This window comes from Homalodisca vitripennis, chromosome 4 (genome assembly GCF_021130785.1).
Source record: "Homalodisca vitripennis isolate AUS2020 chromosome 4, UT_GWSS_2.1, whole genome shotgun sequence".
Taxonomy (NCBI): domain Eukaryota; kingdom Metazoa; phylum Arthropoda; class Insecta; order Hemiptera; family Cicadellidae; genus Homalodisca; species Homalodisca vitripennis.
The window spans coordinates 47,563,643-47,586,638 of NC_060210.1; the positions used below are offsets into that span (position 1 = coordinate 47,563,643).

General features: G+C 34.5%; 1 protein-coding gene across 1 annotated transcript; it reads left to right on the top strand.

Annotated features, from left to right (window-relative positions):
• The first annotated feature begins 7,283 nt into the window (after positions 1-7,283).
• Positions 7,284-22,783, top strand: LOC124359288 (60S ribosomal protein L30). The gene is made up of 4 exons (XM_046811907.1): positions 7,284-7,402; positions 7,489-7,523; positions 20,200-20,345; positions 22,576-22,783. The coding sequence occupies exons 2-4, from the start codon at positions 7,503-7,505 to the stop codon at positions 22,748-22,750; spliced, it is 342 nt and encodes a 113-aa protein (XP_046667863.1). The 5' UTR covers positions 7,284-7,402; positions 7,489-7,502; the 3' UTR covers positions 22,751-22,783.
• The last annotated feature ends 213 nt before the right edge of the window (positions 22,784-22,996 follow it).

Genomic DNA, 22,996 nt, shown 5'->3' on the forward strand with positions numbered 1-22,996 from the left:
ACTGCTACCTTCAAAACTGAAATTCCCTGCATGGAGAGAGAAATACCCGGGGTGGCCTAAGGTACATTGTGGCCCAAGGTACAAGCATCTCCCCTACAGTTGTCATAAAAAGAAAGTGCCTTTAGATTTTATGTAAAGCACATGACACCGTAAACATACAGGCAAAAGGTCAACTCAAGGCAAAACCAATGCAGAAAGCGGAATAACAAGTTTAGTACACTATATGAAAGTCTTTGTTATAATAATTTCCAAATATGGCATGGATTGAGACAAGGTAACTACATTTTTGAAAAGATTTAGTCCAGACTGCACACCAATAAATTCCGAAATTATACTTTCTGTCGTTTTAGATAACCCTGCACCCCAACAATAGGTAGGTTATTTCAAAACCATAAAATTTGAAGCACACCATAAAACATAGACCCTAGTCAACAGCCCCTGGATTAGATGGTGTTAACTGTCTAATCTCATAAGTGATATCATCTCAGAAAAGTGTTTACTCCTCACTGCTTTTAACAACATGTGGTATTCTTAAATATTGGAAGTTTATTAATTTATTATGGATTTAAAAACCATATAAAGACAAACCATATGAAAGAAAGGATAGGAAAAGAAGGCATATGTCTTAAAAGGAATAGTGGCTGCATTAATTTCTTATTGACAACAGTTGTCAATACAGGTTATTGAATTACAGTACAGTTACTGTAGCTGAGATTCAGACAGATTTTACAAGTAATAGAACGACAGTTGTTATCTCTCTGGATTTGAGCAGTGGCTATGGACTCATTTTCTATACACACTATTGTTAGTAACTGCACAACCTAGGAATTCATTCAGTATTGATATTACAGATTCGTAAATGGTTAAGTAATAGGACGTGGACCTTTAGCAGCGGCCAGAGTACGTTTTCAAGGAGCCTCCCATGCTTAGCCCTGCCTGGTTTTCATTATACACCGCAAATATTAAGAACCACACTCACAATATATATATTCAGCCTTTATTTTGGGCCAAGAACGTAGCCAGGAAAAAATGTGGGGCTCCAGACAACTAAGATTTTCCTGTAGTGGACAGAAAGTAAGGCCCCATTTTGTTGCTTGAAAAGTTCTTGTCCCTTTTTTTGTTAAGAACGATCTTTTAGCAGTACATGACAGTAATACTGAATTACTTAAATAATAATTATAGTTTACTAAAAAAAGCATGTGCAAAAATAAACATTGGGAGGGAGGGTCCGGACCCCTTGGATCCCCTCGCTGGCTAGTTCCTTGCTTCATGCAGATGATATAACTCTGGCCTTTAGTCATAAAGAATTCAATGTCTGCGCAATTTGGATTCAAGAGACATTGGTGGATAATTATTTAGTTAATTTCAGCAATGATGTATATTAACCAAATCTTATTGAAGATAGATAGTTCTCTGTTGCCTCCAAACCACAACGTAGATTTTAAATTGGAAATGGACAGGACAGCCGTTAAAAATGTATAACATTCACCAGAAGTCACAAGGCCACTTTACTTAAATTTACTTATTCTTAACAATTTAAGTTACTGATGGTTCTCAAAACGAGGACGGTGTAGGCTCTGCTGTATACCTGCAGAACTCACAAGCAAAATATAAATTACTGTCAGGAATTCAGTTATACAGCTGATCTCCGAGCTAGGTCACCATAAAAGCTGTGAAACTTGCAAATGAATTGACTGGTAAAAATATTATAATATATCGGGTTCTAACGTTTCTAGACTAGCCATAAAGACTACTTATAGAACTCATCGACTATTCTTCATAACTCTTTGAAACATGGCAAAGATTTTACCTTACAGTGGGTTCCAAGAGATATTGTGATAGGTACCAAAGAATTTACTGATGGGTTAGCAAAGGAGGCAATCCAAGGAGGAGACGATTTCCTAGACTTTATACAGCCTCTGGTAAACTTTGTTAGCGAATCAAAGCAATCACTGTTTTCTTTATGTAGCTCATTCCCGTCGTATAAAAACTGTTCCCATAGAAGAGATAATATAGTTACGATAAACAGCCTAATAATATGTCACGTTTGGTGGCTTTTTGAGTTCCGATGGTTGAGCAGTATAAAACTTCACACTTTGGATCTCGGTTAGATGTAGCGTAGGCTCAAATCCTGTTTATGACCGTACTATCACTTATTATGAGCACCATCAACTGTATCGACTCTTACTCTCATTCTGTTCTCACATGATCATCGTACAGACCAGAGGCCCATTAGCACGGACAGAATAATGCTTAAAAGAGCCAATCCTTAAAATTGAAACCTTATTATAAATTAGCTTTTATTTCACACTAATATACCTTAACTGTAAATTCGGGTCAACCGATCCAGTATAGTTCTATACTTACCAAGGATCTTCTTGAAAATGTCTTCAAAACCTTATCATAATATATAACTTAGATATATTATAACTTATCATAACACACAATAGGAATAATATGCCTTAACTGTAAATTTGGGTCAACCGATTCAGTATAGTTCTATACCTACCAAGGATCTTCTTGAAAATGTCTTCAAACCCTTATCATAATATATAACTTAGATATATAACTTATCATAACACACAATAGGAAGTGCTAATAATGGAATTAAATACCTATGCAAGCTGTTACATTAGTTAATATTTATGCCTCGAATACTAACTCTATCCCCCAAAGTATCCCCCAAAAATTTGACACACCAGAAATAAAACAATTTTGACATAGATTAAAAGATCTTATGTGATAAACAGTGCGTAACAGTTAATTCATAAATTGAATGTTAAAAATAAAATCCGTTAAAATACACACTAAATGTGTTATTGAGTTTCCAAGCCCAAAGTAGGTTGATTTTCTGATTATGACAAACAAGAAAAAAAAGAACTCGCCCTCTGTTTCGAAAAGTGGTGGATGCTTCTGGAAAAATAAAAAATTTCCCTTATTTAGCGTGAAATGCCAATACAAACTTTAACCCCTTTGCCTTCGATAAAAGAACCGATTGTGTAATAAGGACAATTTAAATACTGTGCCGTTACTTTAATTCCAAGATAAATTTCTCAGCTTATACAAACAATACACCCTCTGAGATGAAACTTATCATGGTATGAATAATGTCATTACTTTGGCAAAGACCCGCCATTTCCCCAAAGGAACAGATTTGACATTGTTTTTATTAATAGTCCGTTCTAAAATCATGTACACATTTGAAGCTTGAAGGGCACCTTACTTCTCCTACATCTGAACAAACAGAGGCAAACTGTAGTCCTTCCAAAGCAAGCATTTGAGAATGATTGAACGACCCTGGTTAGTTTGTAACATTAGAATTCGTATTGTTTACATAATGTGTGTGCATTCCAACACAGCTACATAAATTACTCCGTGGAGTTAATTAATAATGATTTAATATTAAAGTCATATCCCACACAATGGACTAGCGGAAATATTCGGACATTGTCCTGCTGCTAATTTGGACGGCTCGCCACAATGAATAATTTTGTGTAAACTAATAAGGCTTTTTGTTCTCTAGACTGCAATACCCTGACGTAAAAATGAAACAACATTAATTTGAATGATAAATGTCTTTATTAAAGAGGAAAAGTTACAACTATAATGAGTTTCAATATTTATTTTTCAACCCAAAGTAGAAGGAATAGGGAATTTAAATTAAAGGCAGTAAAAATAGTCACTAAAATTTAACTTCCATTAATTCATGTACTTCATCATTAATGATTAGTTTCGCTATAAGGATATTCCAAGAAATAATTTTAAATAATTTACAGACTATTATTAAATAAATTGTGTATGTTATATTTTTAAGTAATTAGGAGCCTAGATTACTTAAGATACCCATCCGAAGGTATCTTCGCCTTTATGTGGCGGGTGGGCTTGCGTGCTCCAACGACCTCAAGAGCTATACCGGCGGTAGCGTAGCTACTGGCAGGGCCTCCCTTGCCGGACAGGTCTTCGTGAGGTAGGAGCCAGACTAAGAGAGATACCCTGGTCCTCCAGGTTGGGGATTGAGCGTTGGGCTGACGACCCGCCTCATAAAAAATTATTGTTACGAATCACCAACAAAGAGTACAAACTGGACGGAACAAACGGATAAAGACCCGGCTTTGCTTTAAACAATTACGATTTGGTACATGGAATGTAAGAACACTGGCAGCACCAGGTGCGAGCGACATACTAGCAGAAGAATTGCACAAGTATAACGTGGATGTTGTGGCACTTCAGGAGACCCGGTGGCCCCTGGCAGGGAGAATTAACACCAAAGATTATTTCATTTATTATAGTGGCTGTGAAGATGACAGATACCACGGTGGTGTGGGTGTTGCTGTAAACAAGAAAATTTCGGAGGCTGTGATACATTATGAAGCAGTTAATAATAGATTGTGCAATATTAGGTTAAGGGGAAAATTTGGTAACATATCTCTAGTCAGCTTTTACGCGCCAACCGAAGAAGCAGAGGATGAAGAAAAAGATTGCTTCTATGGTCTTCTGGACGAACTAGTGGGTAGTTTACCAAGTTTTGATATGAAGATTATTTTAGGGGACACAAATGCCAAAGTAGGAAGAGAAGAAGTCTGGAGACCTGCTATTGGAAAAGAGATCCTGCACCAAGAATCAAACGACAATGGAACCAGACTGGCAAGTTTTGCAATTGCAAATGAATATAAAATAGTAAGCACGATGTTCCCAAGAAAAGATATACACAAATATACATGGACATCACCTGGTGGAACAACAAAAAACCAAATTGACCACGTGATCTCAGACCAAAGGCACAAAAGTAGTATAACTGATGTTCGAAGCATTAGGGGAGCGGAATGTGGAACTGACCACTCATTAGTTTTAGTCAAAGTGTGTCAGCGAATAGCAATCCAGAGAAGAAAGGAAGTAAAGCAAGAAAGAAGAATAGAAGTGGGTAGACTTGAGCTTAAGCATATTGCTGATGAATTCAAACTGAAACTGGAGAATAGATTTAAGGCCCTGGAAGACATGGAGAACAATGAAACTGTAGATGCCAAATGGTCTAATTTTAAGGAAGTAGTTCTGAACACAGCAGAAGAGGTATGTGGTAGTAGAAAGAAGAGAAACAAAAAACCATGGTTTGATCAGGAATGCGAGCAAGCTCTGAAAGACCGAGTTAAAAGGAAAATAACGTGGATGAATAGTAACAGGGTAGAGGATAGAGAAAGCTATAATGAAGCAAATAGGGAGGCAAACAAGTTGCTGACGTGGAAAAAAAGACTGTATCTGCATAGATTGCTTGACAGGGCTGAGGAAGATTATACAGCAAATAACGCAAAGGACTTCTACAGGAAAATAAGGTTCTTCAAAAGAGGTTTTACCCCATACCCATATGGGGTAAAAAACAGAAATGGAGAGTTGGTGACAGAAAGTACAAAAGTTATAGAAAGATGGAGAGAGTACTTTTGCGAGCTACTAAATGTAGAGGACCAAACTAGGGACGAAGAGCAAGTTGGTGAATACTATCATGTTCAACCAAATATAGAACCGCCAACCATAGAAGAAGTAAAGGATGCAGTCAAAGCGCTAAAGACCAACAAAGCTCCTGGGAAGGATGAAATAACAGCAGAATTCTTGAAGAAAGGAGGAGAAATAATAGTGGAAAATCTATGGAAACTAATACTTCGTATTTGGGAGAAAGAAGAAATGCCAGCTGAATGGCAAGAAGCAATAATAATACCTATACACAAGAAGGGTGAAAAAGTGGAGTGTGGTAACTACAGAGGCATCTCACTACTCAGCATCCCATATAAAGTTTTATCCAAAATTGTTTTAAACCGACTTGAACATTATACAAATGAAATAATCAGGGAAGAACAGGCAGGGTCCGTGATTAAGGGGCAGATCAACCACAAATCAGATTTTCATTTTCAAAGAAATATTAGCTAAATACTGGGAATATAATAAAGAATTTTTTGCCATATTTATTTGCCATATTTCAAAAAGCATACGATAGCATAATCAGAAAGGAGTTGTGGACACAACTAGATAAATTTGGCATCCCGAGAAAATTAATAAACTTAGTTAAGATGAGTGTCACAGAGTCAAGAGGCTCAGTAAGAATTAATGGTCGGGACTGTGTACCTTTTGGGATAAACTCAGGAGTCAGGCAAGGAGATGGTCTTTCTCCAATCTTATTTAATATTGCCATAGAAGAAGCACTTCAGAGTGTTAGTAGCAGTGAGGGAGTTAGGGGTGGAAGTTGGAGCTAAACTAAACATCCTAGCTTTTGCAGATGATGTTGTCATATTTGCAGAAAATGTAGATGATTTGAGGTCACTAACTAGACTATTTATGAGTGAGGCAGAGAAAGTGGGGTTGAAGACGAATGATGCAAAAACTAAATATATGCACTTTAGAAGGAATCAAAATCAAAGAGGAGGACCCCTACAAATTGATAGGCATTTTTTCGAACAAGTGGAGAACTTTAAGTACCTTGAGGTCACAACATCAAATAAAAACACAGATGAACCAGAGATACAAAATAGGATCAACTCAGCAAATAGATGTGTATATGCATGCAATAGGATACTTTCAACCAAATCTCTCTCTCACAAAACTAAAACTAGAATATACAAAACAATTATATGTCCAGTGCTTTTGTACGGATCCGAAACGTGGAGGCTAAATGAGAAGGATGAGAAAAAGCTTCTAGTTTTCGAGAATAGAATTCTACGTAAAATTTATGGGCCATCATATGAACAAGGGGTATGGAGAAGAAAACATAATAGAGAAATCAGGGAACTCTACAATAGTACGGATGTAATAGGAGAAATAAAGTGCAGAAGACTCCGTTGGGCAGGTTATGTTTTGAGAAGAGAAGAGGAATGCAAGCTGAAGAGGGTAATGTACGGTAACCCAGAAGGAAGACGGCCCCGGGGGAGACCAAAAGTGAGATGGTGGAACCAGGTGAAGGCTGATATGGAGAAGATGGGCGCTTCAGAGGAAGATGCAGAGGACCGTTCAAGATGGAGGAGCTTTGTTGGTGCGGCTAAATATCACCTCCGATATAAATGGCCCTTGGAGTAAGAGTAAGTAAGGAGCCTAGATTTGTTCAGTAAATTATTTAACGAAGATTTGTGATGGCTCTAACCAATGCAAAATATTAAATAGCTGACCTTATATTTTTAGAAAAAGTCTTTGTTATTAATAATGTTAAAGTTTTTATTGAACAGTTTCATACATAAACATTATTTATAGATAGTGGCTGAAATACTCCTAAGCTGAGAGGAAACCATCACTGCCTACTATATATTGTCAATACTTTTGTGTAGTACTGTAGGTTGCTCTAGGTTTTTGTAGTTTGGCGTGGCTCTTGATTGGTCATTTCCCTGTGAGTTTTTGCACCACGAGTTCGGAGTCTGTGATTGATACGGTATGTATATATTAAATTTGGTTTAAATTTTTATATATTCTTATAAAATATTGTATATAATATTTATATTTATGTTTTGTTTTCAGGTTCAGCAAGCAAAATGGTTGCACCAAAGAAACAGGTAATTACTTACACTTTTGCGTAACACGTGCCTTAGGCCTATAATGTAAATTAGGAGATTTTTCATATTTTACCATAGCAGTTTTAAATGAACATCAATTTTGATCATATTTACATTAGCCACGACGTTATAAAACCACGTACAATTTCTTACCACTTTCACTATACCTATGTCTGTAATGGGTATTCTTAAGAACCCTGAGTGAAATCCATCTGCAGTGAATGATCAATAATTGACACACTATTCATAAGTAAAGAATCCTCTGTAAAATTATTTCAACCAAATTACGTTATAGGTATTTTAATTTTAAAAGTAGTAATGTTATGGTGAATATAAAACCATCTAGGCTATGTGAATTTATAAAAATATAACAAATGAAACAGTAAAACATTTACTTTCTTTTTACTATGTAGAAGGTTAAAATTGTTAACGAACTAAACATGCATGGGTAGTGTATAATAAGCAGACTGGTTTTTATATTGAAATTATAACGATATTTGAATTATTATACCCATCAATATATTCTACCAATAGGCCTAGTAATTAATTTTGAATAATAACTAAAATCATCTGCAGCAACTGTACACATTTTCATATTTTATACACAATATGTTCTATAAGTAACTTCTTTTAACCCTTTGAGTGCCAGAGCATCGCTGTCAGCGATCCTAGTGACTTCTGCAGTAATGCTTATATTTTATATAGTATTTATCTAAATTGGTTCAATGACTATACATACACATTCCAAAGGCTTCAACGTAACTTTTGATGTAGGTTTTGTTGCAATCTGGTTAGATCCTGATTTTTACGGCGGTTGTAAAGTGGCGCGTCAGTCGAGTTTAGAATCAACCACTACGCAGACGAGCCGTCACATGTTTTGTTTGAGCTGCTGTTTATTTTACAAATGATATTGAAAGTCTTAAGTGTAAATGGGTTTGTAGTGTTAGTATCTTCAAATTATTTTGTTTGTGTATGTTCTAGTCTGTGTGTAAGTAGAACAATGACTTGACCATGAGTTACGGCGATCATAAGCATCTAGTACTTTACTAAATACGTTTGTATAGTTATGTTTTTTGTGTTTGTTCAGTGATATTTATAAACAATGAGTCCTAAAAACTTTGCTGACAATGAAGACCTAGTATTGCAGGCATTAGCATTAGCAGTGTAGACAATACGTACAGTGTTAGGTTAGGTTAGAAAATTTCTAGTTTTGTAGTGGTTCATATTTTTATATTTATTTTCCAAACTTTATTTATAAGTATACAAAAAATTGTTATACACGTCTTTTTGTAAAGAATTAAATGGAGTATAAGATAGAATAACTAAAAGTGAAAAAATAAAATATTTCAATAACACTAAGTTGTGTCAAAATATAAAACAAAATGTTTTTGTTCATAAAATTTTTGTGAATGATTTTTTTTTTATTCGTATAAAAACGTTAAATACGTGATCAATGTATTATATGTATAAAGAAAACATATTTATCTAAAAAAAAAAAAACAAACCTCAAAACATTATGCCAATAAATATAGCAAAACGCTGCAGCACTCAAAGGGTTAAATAAATAATTATTGTTATATCTAGAAAAATATGCAAAATAACACTAAAAGATAATTTTCTTTATTATTTAAATTACATTTTTCATGTCACCTGTCTTGATATTTTGTTTGATTAACCATAGAAGTGGCATTGTAAATTCTCTCTAGTGGCACAGTGTTTTAGGCCAATTATTCATATATTTTTCTAATATATATTGCTACCTCAACTAATGCTCCAAACTTAACATATTATACATAATTTTTTATAAAAGAACAGAAAAACATGTTCTACAGAAAAACAAATTTTTTTCTTGTCATAAATTTTTGATGCGGCAAAAAGATTTAAAAAAGTAAAAAAATTAAATTTTATCCTCGGATTCCGTTTTGTTTTTTTACCGTCTGTTGATATATTTTTCTTCTATACTTTCGTTAATTGTATTAATGATTCTCGTTCATTTACCTCATTATCATTGTGAATGAAATTAGAAAAACTATTTTGGGAGCGTTTATATTGGAATTATTGGATATAAAATAATGTCTAATATTTCAATATTTATTTTTAATTGGATACATAAAAGAGGATTAATACTTACAGATTAAGGTCTACTTGTGGATTTTCATAAACAGTCTTTGCAGTGGTAGGGCTTTCCTGGGCACAGCTCACAGAAAGTTGTCACTTTCTTAAGATTTTTTGATGCTTGACCTAACTCACGCATAGCCTTGTTGTAGCAATTCTTGCAGTTTTTCCTTGATCTCAGTTTGTTTTTTCCTTGTCAACGAAGGTTGTTGACTCAGAAATGTACATGCTGCAGACAGAGTTTCGTCTACTAGACCCAAGAGTGAATGCACTGACTTTTCTCTGAACGTTTTGATGGAGTACACATGACTTCTTGTACATTGAGCAGTAACTTCTACATCATTCTTGTATGCTAGCCGCGCATTAACAACAGCTGTTCCAAGAAGCAGTTCTGCAATCTTGTGTTACCAGCGTATCGACAATGTCTTCCAAATCAGAAAACTCAGATCCACTATAATTTTACAATTCACCATAATTACCTCCATATCTATCGCGTTCACTACTCATCAGTTCGTCCAAAACATCTCTATATCACTTTCATCCAGGTTTCCATTCATCTCTGATATTTAATAAATCTTGGACTAACCTAAACAACTATGTAACGAATAACCTCAATATAAAGTACGGAGTACCGCAAGGAAGCCAAATCGGTCCAGCTCTTTTTATAATTTATTTAAATGAGATTTTAAGAAAGATTGAGGATTGTCACATTTTTGCTTTTGCAGATGACATACTACTCCTGTCACAGCATAAAGATATAAGAATTGCAGAAGAAATACTGGTACTTTGGGATTATACCGACCACACCCAGACATGAATCGTTATTTCACATTTCGTTTCTACTGATTACTAGATTAGCGTAGAACAATATTTCGTCAATATAAAACAGGAATTGTCTTATCGCAAACCCCTCCCCATCCTCAGACAGAGGTCAAAGTCGAGCGTCTAGTAGATAACGTGATTGCAGAGTCTCGCCGCCCGTTCAGCTGGTGCATCGCTTTGTTGTACTTCCGTGTTTTTACCTCTACATTTCTCCAAACACAAAAATTCAACAAAAACAAACATTTACCAAACTAAACTTTTTATTAAAAAAACACTCAAAACTTGTTTTTTATTCTTGATCACATTCCGCCACCCAAAATGCGAGTGCCTCCGGCCATCAGCGCGGGCTTCGGCAGCACCTTGGTGCTGCCCCGCGCTGATGTCGACGAAAGAAAAACATCCCTCGAGATAGTACCTATCAGTAAAATATCAAATTCTAGAGGGGCTAATCAGAAATATAAATTGAATTGTAATGGAAAGGCAACGATGTACCGTGCAAATCACGTGATGCCGCGCGGGCCTGCCGTAATCAGGATTCTCGAGAAAGATAAGATAACAGCGACAACAATACCGATCACAATACCTGGAAATGCTTGTAAGTTTGTAATTTTGTAATTGAAGAGTTGTTTTTTCGTTCTATCATGTTTGTTTCTATAAATTTCTATTTTTGTGTTCTTCATACTGGTGTGGTCGGTATAATCCCAAAGTACCGAAATACTACAGAATAATTTTAACACGTTAAACAAATGGACTCATGACAATGGCTTGATAATAAACAACCAAAAGACATGCTTAATGCATATTTGCCAAAAGAATATGAAAATTGATAGAGTAGTAAATATTAAATACCATGATTGTGAATGTTTGCATGGTCATAAACAATGTCAATGTGAGAGTATTAAATTGGTTGAAACTGTGAGATATCGGGGCATAACTGTTGACAATAGGCTAACATGGAAACCTCATGTAACTTTACTACAGAGAAAACTCGGCCCCTGTATTGCCATAATGCATAAACTGCAAAATAAACTTACTGAACCAGCAAAGATAGCAGTTTATAAGGCACTATTTCAATCAATAATCACATATGGAATAACTACCTGGGGAACAACAGCGAATAGCCATTTAAACTAAATACTAAATTTACAAAAAAGATGTTTAAGGGCACTCTACGGATATGAATTGGACATAAATGACAATCAATTGGACCAGCACTATAGTTTAAAGGGACAACTAACACCTAAAGGATTGTATATATTTAAAATTTTACAGATATATTATGAAAACAAACAATTTAAGGAAACGCTGGACAGAAGCTATAATACTAGGCATTTGGCTAAGTACAAAATACACACCCCAAGGACAGACTATGGGCGCAGGCTACCAGAATATATAGTACCGAATCTATTTAATCAACTGCCTAGTGAAATAGAAAATTTACCAAATCTAAAGAAGTTTAAATCGGCAGCCTACATTTGGTTAAATACAGCTAGACCTCTATATCAAGTATAAAGACAAAACTTGCCATTTGTAGATGTCTTAGAAATAGGCCTAGCCTGGCCCAATCCCCACTAGCCTGCACTGATATTCCACTACACTGCACAACACTCAAAACTATTTTCATTACTCAGATTCACTCTCACTGTACTAGACTGTTGTTTATTCACACTACTTTATTCACCGACTACGAAAAAGCCACTAAACCCACTTTACTCAGTGAGCAAACATAACATAAACATAACCCAAAAACAAAACATAACCTAACTACGATTAGCAGAAACTGTTTCGACCAGACGACACTACTGCACACAACTGGAGACAGACAAAGAGGAACAAATTCAGACAGGTATGCACGTATTACACACCACTGAACTCCTAGAAGAATATATTATTATTAGAAAAATCGTTTTCAAATATCTAACCATGTTATTGTAATTTATATTGTTTTTCGTTATGAAATCGTTATATTATTTTATTGTTATTGTTATATTAAGTTCAAACCATAATCATACAATTGCCAAATATAAATAGAAACATGATGCCTGCCCTAAACCGCAAATAAATCGTCATTAGTAGTTTAATTTATTAAATTGATTTAAGCGATACAACTTATTAAAGACATTATTGCCAGTAGAAGTGGAGCAGTAGAAGTAATGAAATATCGCTGGACCTCGCCGACAAGTTTTTTATGTAACTTGGCGAGGCCAAACTGTGTAAAACAATGTAATTGAATAAATAAATAAAAAAAATAAATAAAAGCAGCGAGTTCAAGTGAGGTTACATCAATTGGCGCGAACTACGCAACATATCAGCTGTGAGCGGGAAGCAGTTGGGAATGTTTGTTCAGTCATCTGTTTATTGCACACACACACAATAGAGTAATAAAAAAGGAACACACGCTGTCTTCACAGCCATTTAAACTAAATATTCCAAAGTGTACTGAAATTTGTATGTTAGCCTGATCGGTTTGGCAAGAACATTTTTCAGGCAATTTCAGTTTAAAAATAAATCTGCAGACCCGATCGGTCCAAAGCCCCACACCCCATATCATATGTAATTTGCATAAATAGTTTTCATTTACCGTTATATTCACCACAAAAACAATATAAAATAAAAAAACGAGTACAGAAAATTTTGGCTATACAGGGAACTCTAGAATTCTTTGTGGTGGCAGTTAACGTGTTAATGGTTTTTTTTTATTATTCCTAAAATTACGTAATTGTTTATACCATTTCTATTAACTTGAAACTTGTGACTTGAATTTGGTATCTTATATATGTTGATATTGATTAATGGTTCTGTCATTTGATATATAAAGTATCGATGATTGTAATAAGTGATATAAAAACCGGGTCCGCTTATTGTACTCTGCTTACATGCATAACCATTTATTTGCTGCCATTACTGATCTACAGTATTAGTGTCAATAACAGGTAATTCAGTGGTAACCTATTACTGAGATGCTGTTATTTCAGTAACAGCTGAGCTGAATGATTAGGTGTTCTCATAACAATTTTCTAGTTTTATCTGCAGTATAATAAGCAGCCACTAACACAATTGGATGATGATTATCGAATGATATGGAATCATCAATATTCTAGACCCATCCAAAGGACTGAAAGCAACATTTTAGACCAAATAACGTAATAGATATTAGACCAAATAAAAAATATGGTTTGGCTAGTTTTAAATCTTAGAAATTAATGTTATATTAATATATATTATATAATATATTAATATAATTTAGGAATTAAAATATATATGTATATTAATAATTAATATAATTACAACATTTACTTATCTTGTGTATTTTCAAGGGTAAATGTGACTGCTTGTGAAACAAAGAAGGCATGTATGTCACTCACTGTTCTTGTTACCATTAGTCAATAGTGAAACACATGATTTTAATTTTGAATTTATTTCTAAACTCTTTACTTTGAATACATTTTTAACGATGATGTCGAGCTGAATAACATTTTAGGCTTTTAAAATGTTCATATAGAGAAGTTATACTTTTATATATAAAAGAAATGTATTTGTTGTAGATTAAATTAAATAACTAAACTTTATTTAAAGTCTATTTAAGCAGCGTAGTACTTACGATCACTAGCCAATCTGAAACGGTATTTCTGCAGGTACTGATGCCGTAAATACTACATTCATTAATTTAAATGTCATAGTTTGTTTGACTTAACTAAAATAGTCTTGAGTTCGTTTTTTGCAATGCTGTGTTTGTTCTGACTTCTTGTAATGAAACACTATTGATTTTATTGAAAATCAAGTATAAATTACTACTTGATTTTCACCTTTCATTCTAGTTTTAATCTCCTCACCACAAACAGGAGCTCCTTTTCTTGCAACCATTTAGTTCCAATAAAAACATTTTGAGCCAATATTTGTATATTAAGCGCCATTATTCTTGTCAGTGTCATTAGTCTTCTCCTATATAAACAAAATAGCAACAGCTCATAATGACGTCACCAGCAACAGCTGGTAATAACATCACTAGTCTAAATAAGTAAGCTGGCAATGATTATTTATGAATATCTATAGGTCAAATGTATTTGATAGCATTGATAATCATCGTCCAATTGTGTTGGTGGCCGATTATTATACTGTAGCCCTGGTTTTAGGTTATTCAGTAACCAGTAACAGCTAAGACCATTTCGTGCAAGTAATGAAGCTAGGATTGGAAATATTACACTATGGAATGTTATGCAATATAAGTAGGTTTAGATTAGGTTATCATAAATATGTTTCTAGTAGTACAAAAGTTAAACATAACCTTTACAAGCCCCTACGTGATATAACCTTCAATCTGGGTAGTATCTTGAGGAATGTTAACCTTATGTCGCTACAAATGCAGGGTGGCTTGCGCAGTGCCAAAGCCTACACTGATGGCCACAGGAATATCTGATCAGTATTTCCTGACCCCAATTCACGTTCTTCACTGCGAAGTTGAATGATCTGGGTTGTAATAGGTTATTGACACAATAGTATTTCCCACCTCCTGTGACCATTATTCAAATATCATACACATTATTTAACCGTTTGGAGACCAACTTCTGATATATTGGAACTGTCATAATACATTTTTTTATTTATTCAATGACACATTTTGATCGAATTTGCAGGGAAAAGTTTATACTATGTCTGTATACATGCAATGTCTGCTTCCTCTATGGTCAGACTGCCCGCCAGTTGCTGCTTCTCTGGAGGCCACTATTTTTGGAGGAGTATTTCTTATCTGGGACCAAAATAAATTTAAAAGAACAGAAATTAAAAAGTCATTACAACAAATTGTTATCATATTGCCTCTCAAAAGGAAGCAATGTTGGCAAGAATTGTGTTGAATGTGTCTCCGCTACTCCCGATCGCCACATATATTCTGCCAATAAAAAACTTTCCTCTTCAGCTCGAGGTAAATCTCAGAGGTGAAGATAATTATTCGTGATGAAATTATAAATGAGTCAAGCACTCGACAATCAGTGGAAACAAAAACTAAATTAATGGTTATTATTCTAAAGTGACAGGCCTACTTGAAGGGTCACTCATTTAGTCCTATTTGTAAGTGATTTGGGGACAGGAAGTATAGCTCTTTGGGTATTTTCAGATTCATTATGAACCAAGGAAAGTACTAGTAATAGATAATAAAATTTATTTTGGCTCCAATAAGGAAAACTTATAAAAAAATATTGGCTTCCAGATAATATCAAAATATTCAGACAGTTACTAAGATGTGTTTATAAAAATACTCAGACAGTTACTAAGATGTGTTTACATTGTACATAGCGTTATTAAACTGTGTTTCTAATTTTTGTTTCCTTTCATTTACGTGAAGAACAATATGCGTGTTTCAAATCTTGCAATAAGGAAAGCTGTATATGTGCTATTTGCAGCAAAAAGAGCTTACAAAGTGGTGGCAAGATGTAAAAATTTGGAACAGCTTGCAAGAAGTGTGAAAGAGGATTGCATGGAACGTATTTTCCATATAATGTCTGTTAAATTTAATACAAATTCATTTTTTTATTTTATGAATAATTTTTTTTTTTTGTCAGTTCAATGAACCAAGAATAGGCCTATCTGGAAAACGTTTGGTTTAGTTAACATGATTCTAACTTTATCAATCCAAAAATGCGATATGGATTTGTATAGGATTTTGTACTAAATGTAGAGTATTCCTAACTGAGAATTTTCTTAGAGTCGTACTTTTTGTACTGTCTTGTTGTGTGTGTATATATATTCACTGTTGAAAACATGGCTTTATGCCTCCAATATTTTTTTATCACTGACCAGCAGTGGTTTGAAACTTTTTCAAAAATTTCAAATTGACAATATTTATTATAAGTGTGAAAATGCATACTAGTATGTTTTTGCAAGTAAATGGTAAATATTCTGGTATTCCAACTTAATATAGTACATTATTTAAAAAAATGTATAGGATATGATTTGTGGTTTCTAAAATATAGCCATTTCCCTGAAATTCTGTAAATTCCATGAAAATAGCCCGGTATTTGTAATATTACTCTTATAATATTAACTGGTCTCCAAAGGGTTAATTAATTTGGAACAATTTGTAATGTTGAACTGAATTACATTACATAGACTGCAATTCAGGGCAACTGTCTGGGCCCCATCATGTTTCTGCTATACACAGATCTCTAACTAACTTATTTTTCTCTATACTCATATGTAGACGATACTCAGCTCGTATTATGCCATCCTTCCAATGTAGCCTTGGCTGTTCGACAAATGAATGTGGATCTCTTGGAAGTCAAAATTTGGGCGGATGATTATGGCCTGAATTTAAACCCTAAAAATTCTCAATTATTCATTTTCAACCTCCTTTGATGAGACATCATAAAGTATGATTCGCTGTATGTATCTTTGGCTGGGGAACCTTTGACAGTATCCTAGACTAAAGATTCTTGGCGTAACACTGGACACACAATTAACCTTCTCAAGTTATGTTCAGACTGTGACCTGCAGCACAATGTGCAGACTGAGGGTTTTGTTTTAGGCTTATGAGCAACCCAAGTTAGAAATTACCATAAAAATATTGTTTTATGATGATCATGTAATAAACAAGCTAAATTTTAATGTGTCTCGTAATTTTCAATCAACCGTGGTCAATGTTTAAACTAGGTTATCTATACTTAAAATGCGATAGTAGTATTAAACGAATAGCCATGCTTGTTGCTATGACCAGTGCGGATACACGGAGGCTGACTCTTATACCACTAAGAACATTATATGCTTCTAAACGTATTGTCTTGGTATCTGTAACTAGTACTGGGGATTTTTTGAAGTTATGTTTTAGTCAATTTTATTTTGAAATGTCAGTATAGCTTAACATCTCAGACTTTGCTGAAAGAAACGAACTCCATACCTACAACACCAGGAAGAAGCACCATCTGGATGTACCTTTTTGTAGGCTTAGTAAGAAGAAGAAGAACTGCTATCCTAGCTTAGCGCTTCGCATGTATAATGCCCTTCCAGATAATCTCAAAGAACTCAACCCTCCTCACTTTGAAACCCAACTTAAAAGCTGGCTATTGTGTAGGCCCTTTTATTCAGTCGGGGAGTTCTTCGATGCACTATCATAAGCCCTGGCGCCATGTAAAAATGTAAATATTGTAAATATTCTAAAATTCATTTTACTTTGACGCTGTCTATCCAGTTGTACTGGTCATCGACTAAGGTGGAGGTAATTAAGGTAATTAAGGTAGCTAATTTAAACATTGGTGTTTATAAAACAAAGAAGGCCACAGACTTAATGAGATTGGTAGGACCTAATAAGTATTTTAAAGATAAACTGATTTTTAATGTAACTTGTTTAAGAACCACTGCCACTGGGCATCGTCTGCTAGTTAAGAGATACCAACATAACGGGATATTATTGCAAGAGTCCTACACAATCAAAATTTCCCACAAAAATAATTGCAAATGTCAACAGTGGGAAGATATGGACGGGTTAATTATTCTGTAAGCACTAGGACATCTGTCACAGTCAATATGTTGAAATAGGCTTACACCTCTATTTCCAGACAGAATTACTACACGCTGACAAACCATATACTGCAGAAAGATTATTAAAATGTTATTGTTCATCTGAGTTTGGTCTGTTTAATCCTTTTACCGTCACAGAGGTATGCAACTTGGCGCGAGAAGACTACCAAGTACTAAGTCAGCTGGCTGTCTGAACGGTTGTAATCCAATCAAAATTTCAACATTATACAATTCATTTAACATATTTTACTCGTCCTCCTGAACAATAGTATGTATATACATACACACATATACGGGTTGTTCACAAAAGGGTGTCACAAATCCATTTGGATGTTTGTTTTTTTTTTTTACCTTTAACTTTTTGTTTTAACCATTTTGACAGATGTTTTTACATTTTTACAAGAAATACAATGTCCAGATGTAATACATCTCAACTGAGGCATGTCCAATGTCCCTTGGTATTATATTGTTAACCCTTCCGCCCACAACCAGAAAGCCCGATTCATCTCAGTCCCGCAGATCATTGGAGTATTTAGGGAATAACGTAAATTTGAATCATGTTAATAATTATTTTTCTACAATATATAGTTAGCCAGTGTCTAAAAGCTTTTCCTAAAAACAACTTCCTAGAAAAAAGTTATCTTATACATATTTAGACTGTTACAAAATACGTTGTCTTTTTTGCATTCAAAAAATGTAGTTTAAATATTAAGTTTCTCTCCTAGACTTCCTATTGTAGGCTTATTAGTTAAAAGTGTCTCAAGATTACAAACTATAAAAGTCAATAGCCTTATTAATATTATTTATAATTCCCTTGGAATAATCTATAAGATACAACATTCCACGCACATATACATACATACATACATATACACATACATTCTTAGCTGATATATGATTTATATAAGATATACAGTAAAACTCCGCTTAACCGAATCACTCTGCAGAGTATGGAAAATATCTGTAAATACGCCCGCAAGGTGCAATCAATTACTCGCCTGGCCAAATCGGCCTGTCCTGTGATTCATACCCAAATGCAAACACCCTCTGCAGGGGGGAGAGAGGGTGGTTGCTTGGTCTATTAGTCATTTACTGTTCATAGCACGTGTGCGTACATTGGTGCTCTATTGTCAGTTACGGAGTGTAGTGACGGTTGAGACATTTACGTAAGTTATTGTGTAATGCCTTTGAAAATAAAACGTAATGTTGTGGAAATAAAAGATAAACTCGACGCAGTAAGACATGTTGAGTGGGACAAAACTGTTATTGCAGATTTCAATGTTGGGATATCCACTGTGAATGATTGGGTTAAGTGTAAAGACAAAGTGTTGAAACATTCAACCAAAATTCCGAACACAAAAAACTATGAAAAGTGTGGAACACGAGGTAGATAATGAAGCACTGTATCTTTGGTTCACTCAACAAAGAGAGAAAGGTATACTACTGACTGTACCAGTTCTTTAAGAAAAGATCAAATTACTTGTTGAACAAAGATGGAAAGGATTTTGTTGCTATTAATGGATGGTTGGATAGAACTGTTACAACATTCATCAGCATATTTTATGTGGGGGGGGGATGTCCATGGACTATAATGCTGTTGAAGTTTTATAATTGATTTTGAAGTTTTAATTGAGGGATACACTAACGGTCAAATTTTTAATGCAGACGAGACAGGGTTGAATTTAAAGATGTTACTGTGTGTTAATTTGTAAAAAATCTTTAGCATGTGTTAAGGAACATTCAGCGCCTGATCATAAAATGCAAAAAGAACGAATAACAGTGTTGGCAGCAGCGAATGCTTCAGGAACATGTAGGCTATCTTTCATATGCATTGGAAAAGTGGTAAAACCATGAGCTCTAAAAAATATTGCTACAAATGCCTTACCTGTCTATTAGAGAGCTGAAAAAATCACATGGATGTCAGCCATGCTGTTTTCAGAATGGTTTCACAAACAGTTTGTTAATGTTTTTTTGAATGAAAGAGGTCCCCACCATTATTTTGGGTGAGGGGGTTTTAACTGTGTATGTGTGTGTGTGTGTGTGTGTGTGTGTGTGTGTGTATATATATATATATATATATATATATATATATATATATATATATAATTATTAGCAGTGTATTTTAGGATCAAAAGGGGTTATTGTCTAATTTAAGAGCTACAATTTTAGTTTAGTATTTCAGTTCAAATTTAACTGACTTTTACGTCTATAATTTATGTTTATATTACAGAAAAAAGCCATGGAGAGCATCAACTCCAGGTTGGCACTCGTGATGAAGTCAGGAAAATACGTGCTTGGCTTGAAGCAAACTTTAAAAACTCTCCGTCAAGGCAAGGCCAAGCTCGTCATCATCGGCAACAACACTCCTCCTCTAAGGTGAGACTGAGAAGTAGGCTTGATGCCTATGGAGTCTCGTACACATGGGCTCATTGTTAGTACCATTATGAGTCAAATACATAATTATAGTATTTGTATGTAGAAAATAGTTATAGTGTTTCCATGAAGAAAATAGACCACCTAGATGTAGAAAGGTTAATTTCTATGAAAATAAGTTATGCATGGGTAAATGAGCGGACTTTTTTTACCCATTACATACTGGTCTATTACAACTGTATCATAAAATTGGTTATACATGGATAAATGATAGGTAAAGAACTTGATAATTATTCTTTATGAACAGGGTTTTTTATTTGGATCCATTACAAATTGCTATATTTCAACTGGATTATAAGAACAATTCAATCACTTGAATGCCAATGGCTCTTAGCACTTGGACAGACCATTTCCTCTCTTTACATGTAATGCTCCAAACTAATGGTTCACCTGCTGCTTGTCTGCAATTGTATCCCTCCAATTGTGTTAATAAACAAAGCAGGTGAAATAATACAGTGCAATGGGAGTATCCATAGGATATTCTCGTGCAGGCTGTAAGATTTGTTATTGGACTTCACATATAGCTATTTGTTCCAAAAGCATAAGTGGGTATATATAATATTTGCTTGTGTGGGAAAGAGGTTAATATGGTTGCGAGTAAAGCACTCTGTGTCAACCTTTCTCTGAGGTTGGTCCAATTTGTCACTCGCTACAGTAACTCAAGCACCTATTCCTGAGCAGTTTGATAATTGCTCAGTTTATTATGCTTGATACATATGAGTATTATACTTTTGAGTATTTTATATTTCAAAATTTTCTATAGTTAAAATTTTAAATTCTCCGCATTTAACACAAAGTCACATGTGTGGACTTGATTGTTTTTGAACTAGTTGATGGTTTTATTAACAGCTATATAAAAAAGTGAATTAACATAATCCCTAACCCATTTCGGATTACTGACGAGCTAAGCTCGTCACGCAGCGGCAGGTCACAAAAGCGATCTGCTTTTAAGTTTCTCTCCAAATAGTTCTATTAATGTCTGATAGATCGAGCGATCGTCTTCACTTGTCAACTAAGAGTGTTTTACAACGGCCTACGTTTAGAGTTTTCAAAATTGTATAAATATCCTACAGATCGCAGTTGTATGTCGAAGTTGAAAAATCATTCATATGAGATTACTCTCTGCTTTTTAGCACTGCTGATTGGGTGTTTTCCTCTGTTGTTATTAAATACTTTTGAGGTTAGTGACACAGAACTAAATGATGCAGACGTACATGTTGGCGGGTTTAGTCTAGACAATAGCCCGGATGTTGTAATCGCTTCGCCCGAGCTGCTTTATTTAGACTATGATTCAGACATCATCCCTGCCACTCCGGAACCTTGCTCGCGTGTTATCGTTCCTACATCACGCATACCCCAGCAGGCCCATGTTCCATCTGAACGAATACCTTCACAGCTGAATTTTCTAGTATACAATAGCGAGTGATACGATGTGGTTACACCATTGCTGTTCGTGCGGCCGCTGACCGCAAATTAATTCGTGCCCACGTGCCAAAACAATACGATCCGCAATGGGTTAATGTAAAATTTTATTTGTAACCTTATTTTTTAGCTATGTTGTGAAATATGCTTAACATAATATTTAGCATTTTTGTTTTTTTTTTTTATTGTAAATAGAATTTTACAATCTACATAGAAAATTCGTTAGATCGGTTTATTTTATAAGTAAAATTCTTTTTCATTGTAAACTCTTAAAATAATTTTAAATTTTAATAAAAATGTAAAGCGTTGCTTGAAAAAGATTTTACAAATAATAGTGTTACGAAAAACAGTAATTCTGTTTATAAAAGTGAACAAAATATTGCTATTGAGTGTTGTGATTAGATACGTTTCGACAGCTTTGCGAGTAAAGCACTCTGTGTCAGCCTTTCTCTGAGGCTGGTCCTATTTGTAACTCGCTACAGCAATTCAAGCACCTATTCCTGGGCACTCTGGTGTGTGCACAGTTTATTATGCTTGATACACAATATTATTTTTTAAATTTATAACTTTTATTACATTAAGTAATTATGTTACAAGCTAATAAAAGAAAGATGATCCTGAAAAATAATTAATGGCAGAACAGTTAGGATCTAGTTCATAAGTATCACCCACAATATTGCATAAATATTTCATATTTGTTTTTCTTCTGTGATAGCAGTACGATTACTAATACAAATGGATTTGTTTGCAGAAAATCAGAAATTGAGTACTATGCGATGTTGGCAAAAACAGGGGTTCACCACTACTCGGGCAACAACATTGAGTTGGGCACAGCCTGTGGAAAGTACTTCCGAGTCTGCACATTGTCCATTACAGATCCTGGTGACTCTGACATCATAAGGTCAATGCCAGAGGCTCAACAATAGATTGAATAAAGTTAAATGGTTTTTTTTATTTAATATCTGGTTATCAATTTATTTAAACCCTCATAATATTGATATTATTGGTTATTTTGAGTTCATTTTCTAAATGAAGTATCTACCTTTCACAACAAAGTTTCTTTTCTTCCATATAGTTTATTGAACCATCTTTTTGAATACATGATTAAGATGGCATTTTAGTTACCTCGTGATCAAATTTCCAGGTTTTGTTTTTTTATTTGTCCAGTCAAT

Bases quoted from the DNA above. Each gene is read 5' to 3' on its own strand.
- LOC124359288 (XM_046811907.1), top strand. From the start codon at position 7,503: ATGGTTGCACCAAAGAAACAG. The intron at 7,524-20,199 runs GTAATTACTTAC...TTTATATTACAG, and splicing joins TGGTTGCACCAAAGAAACAG to AAAAAAGCCATGGAGAGCAT. The intron at 20,346-22,575 runs GTGAGACTGAGA...ATTTGTTTGCAG, and splicing joins AACAACACTCCTCCTCTAAG to AAAATCAGAAATTGAGTACT.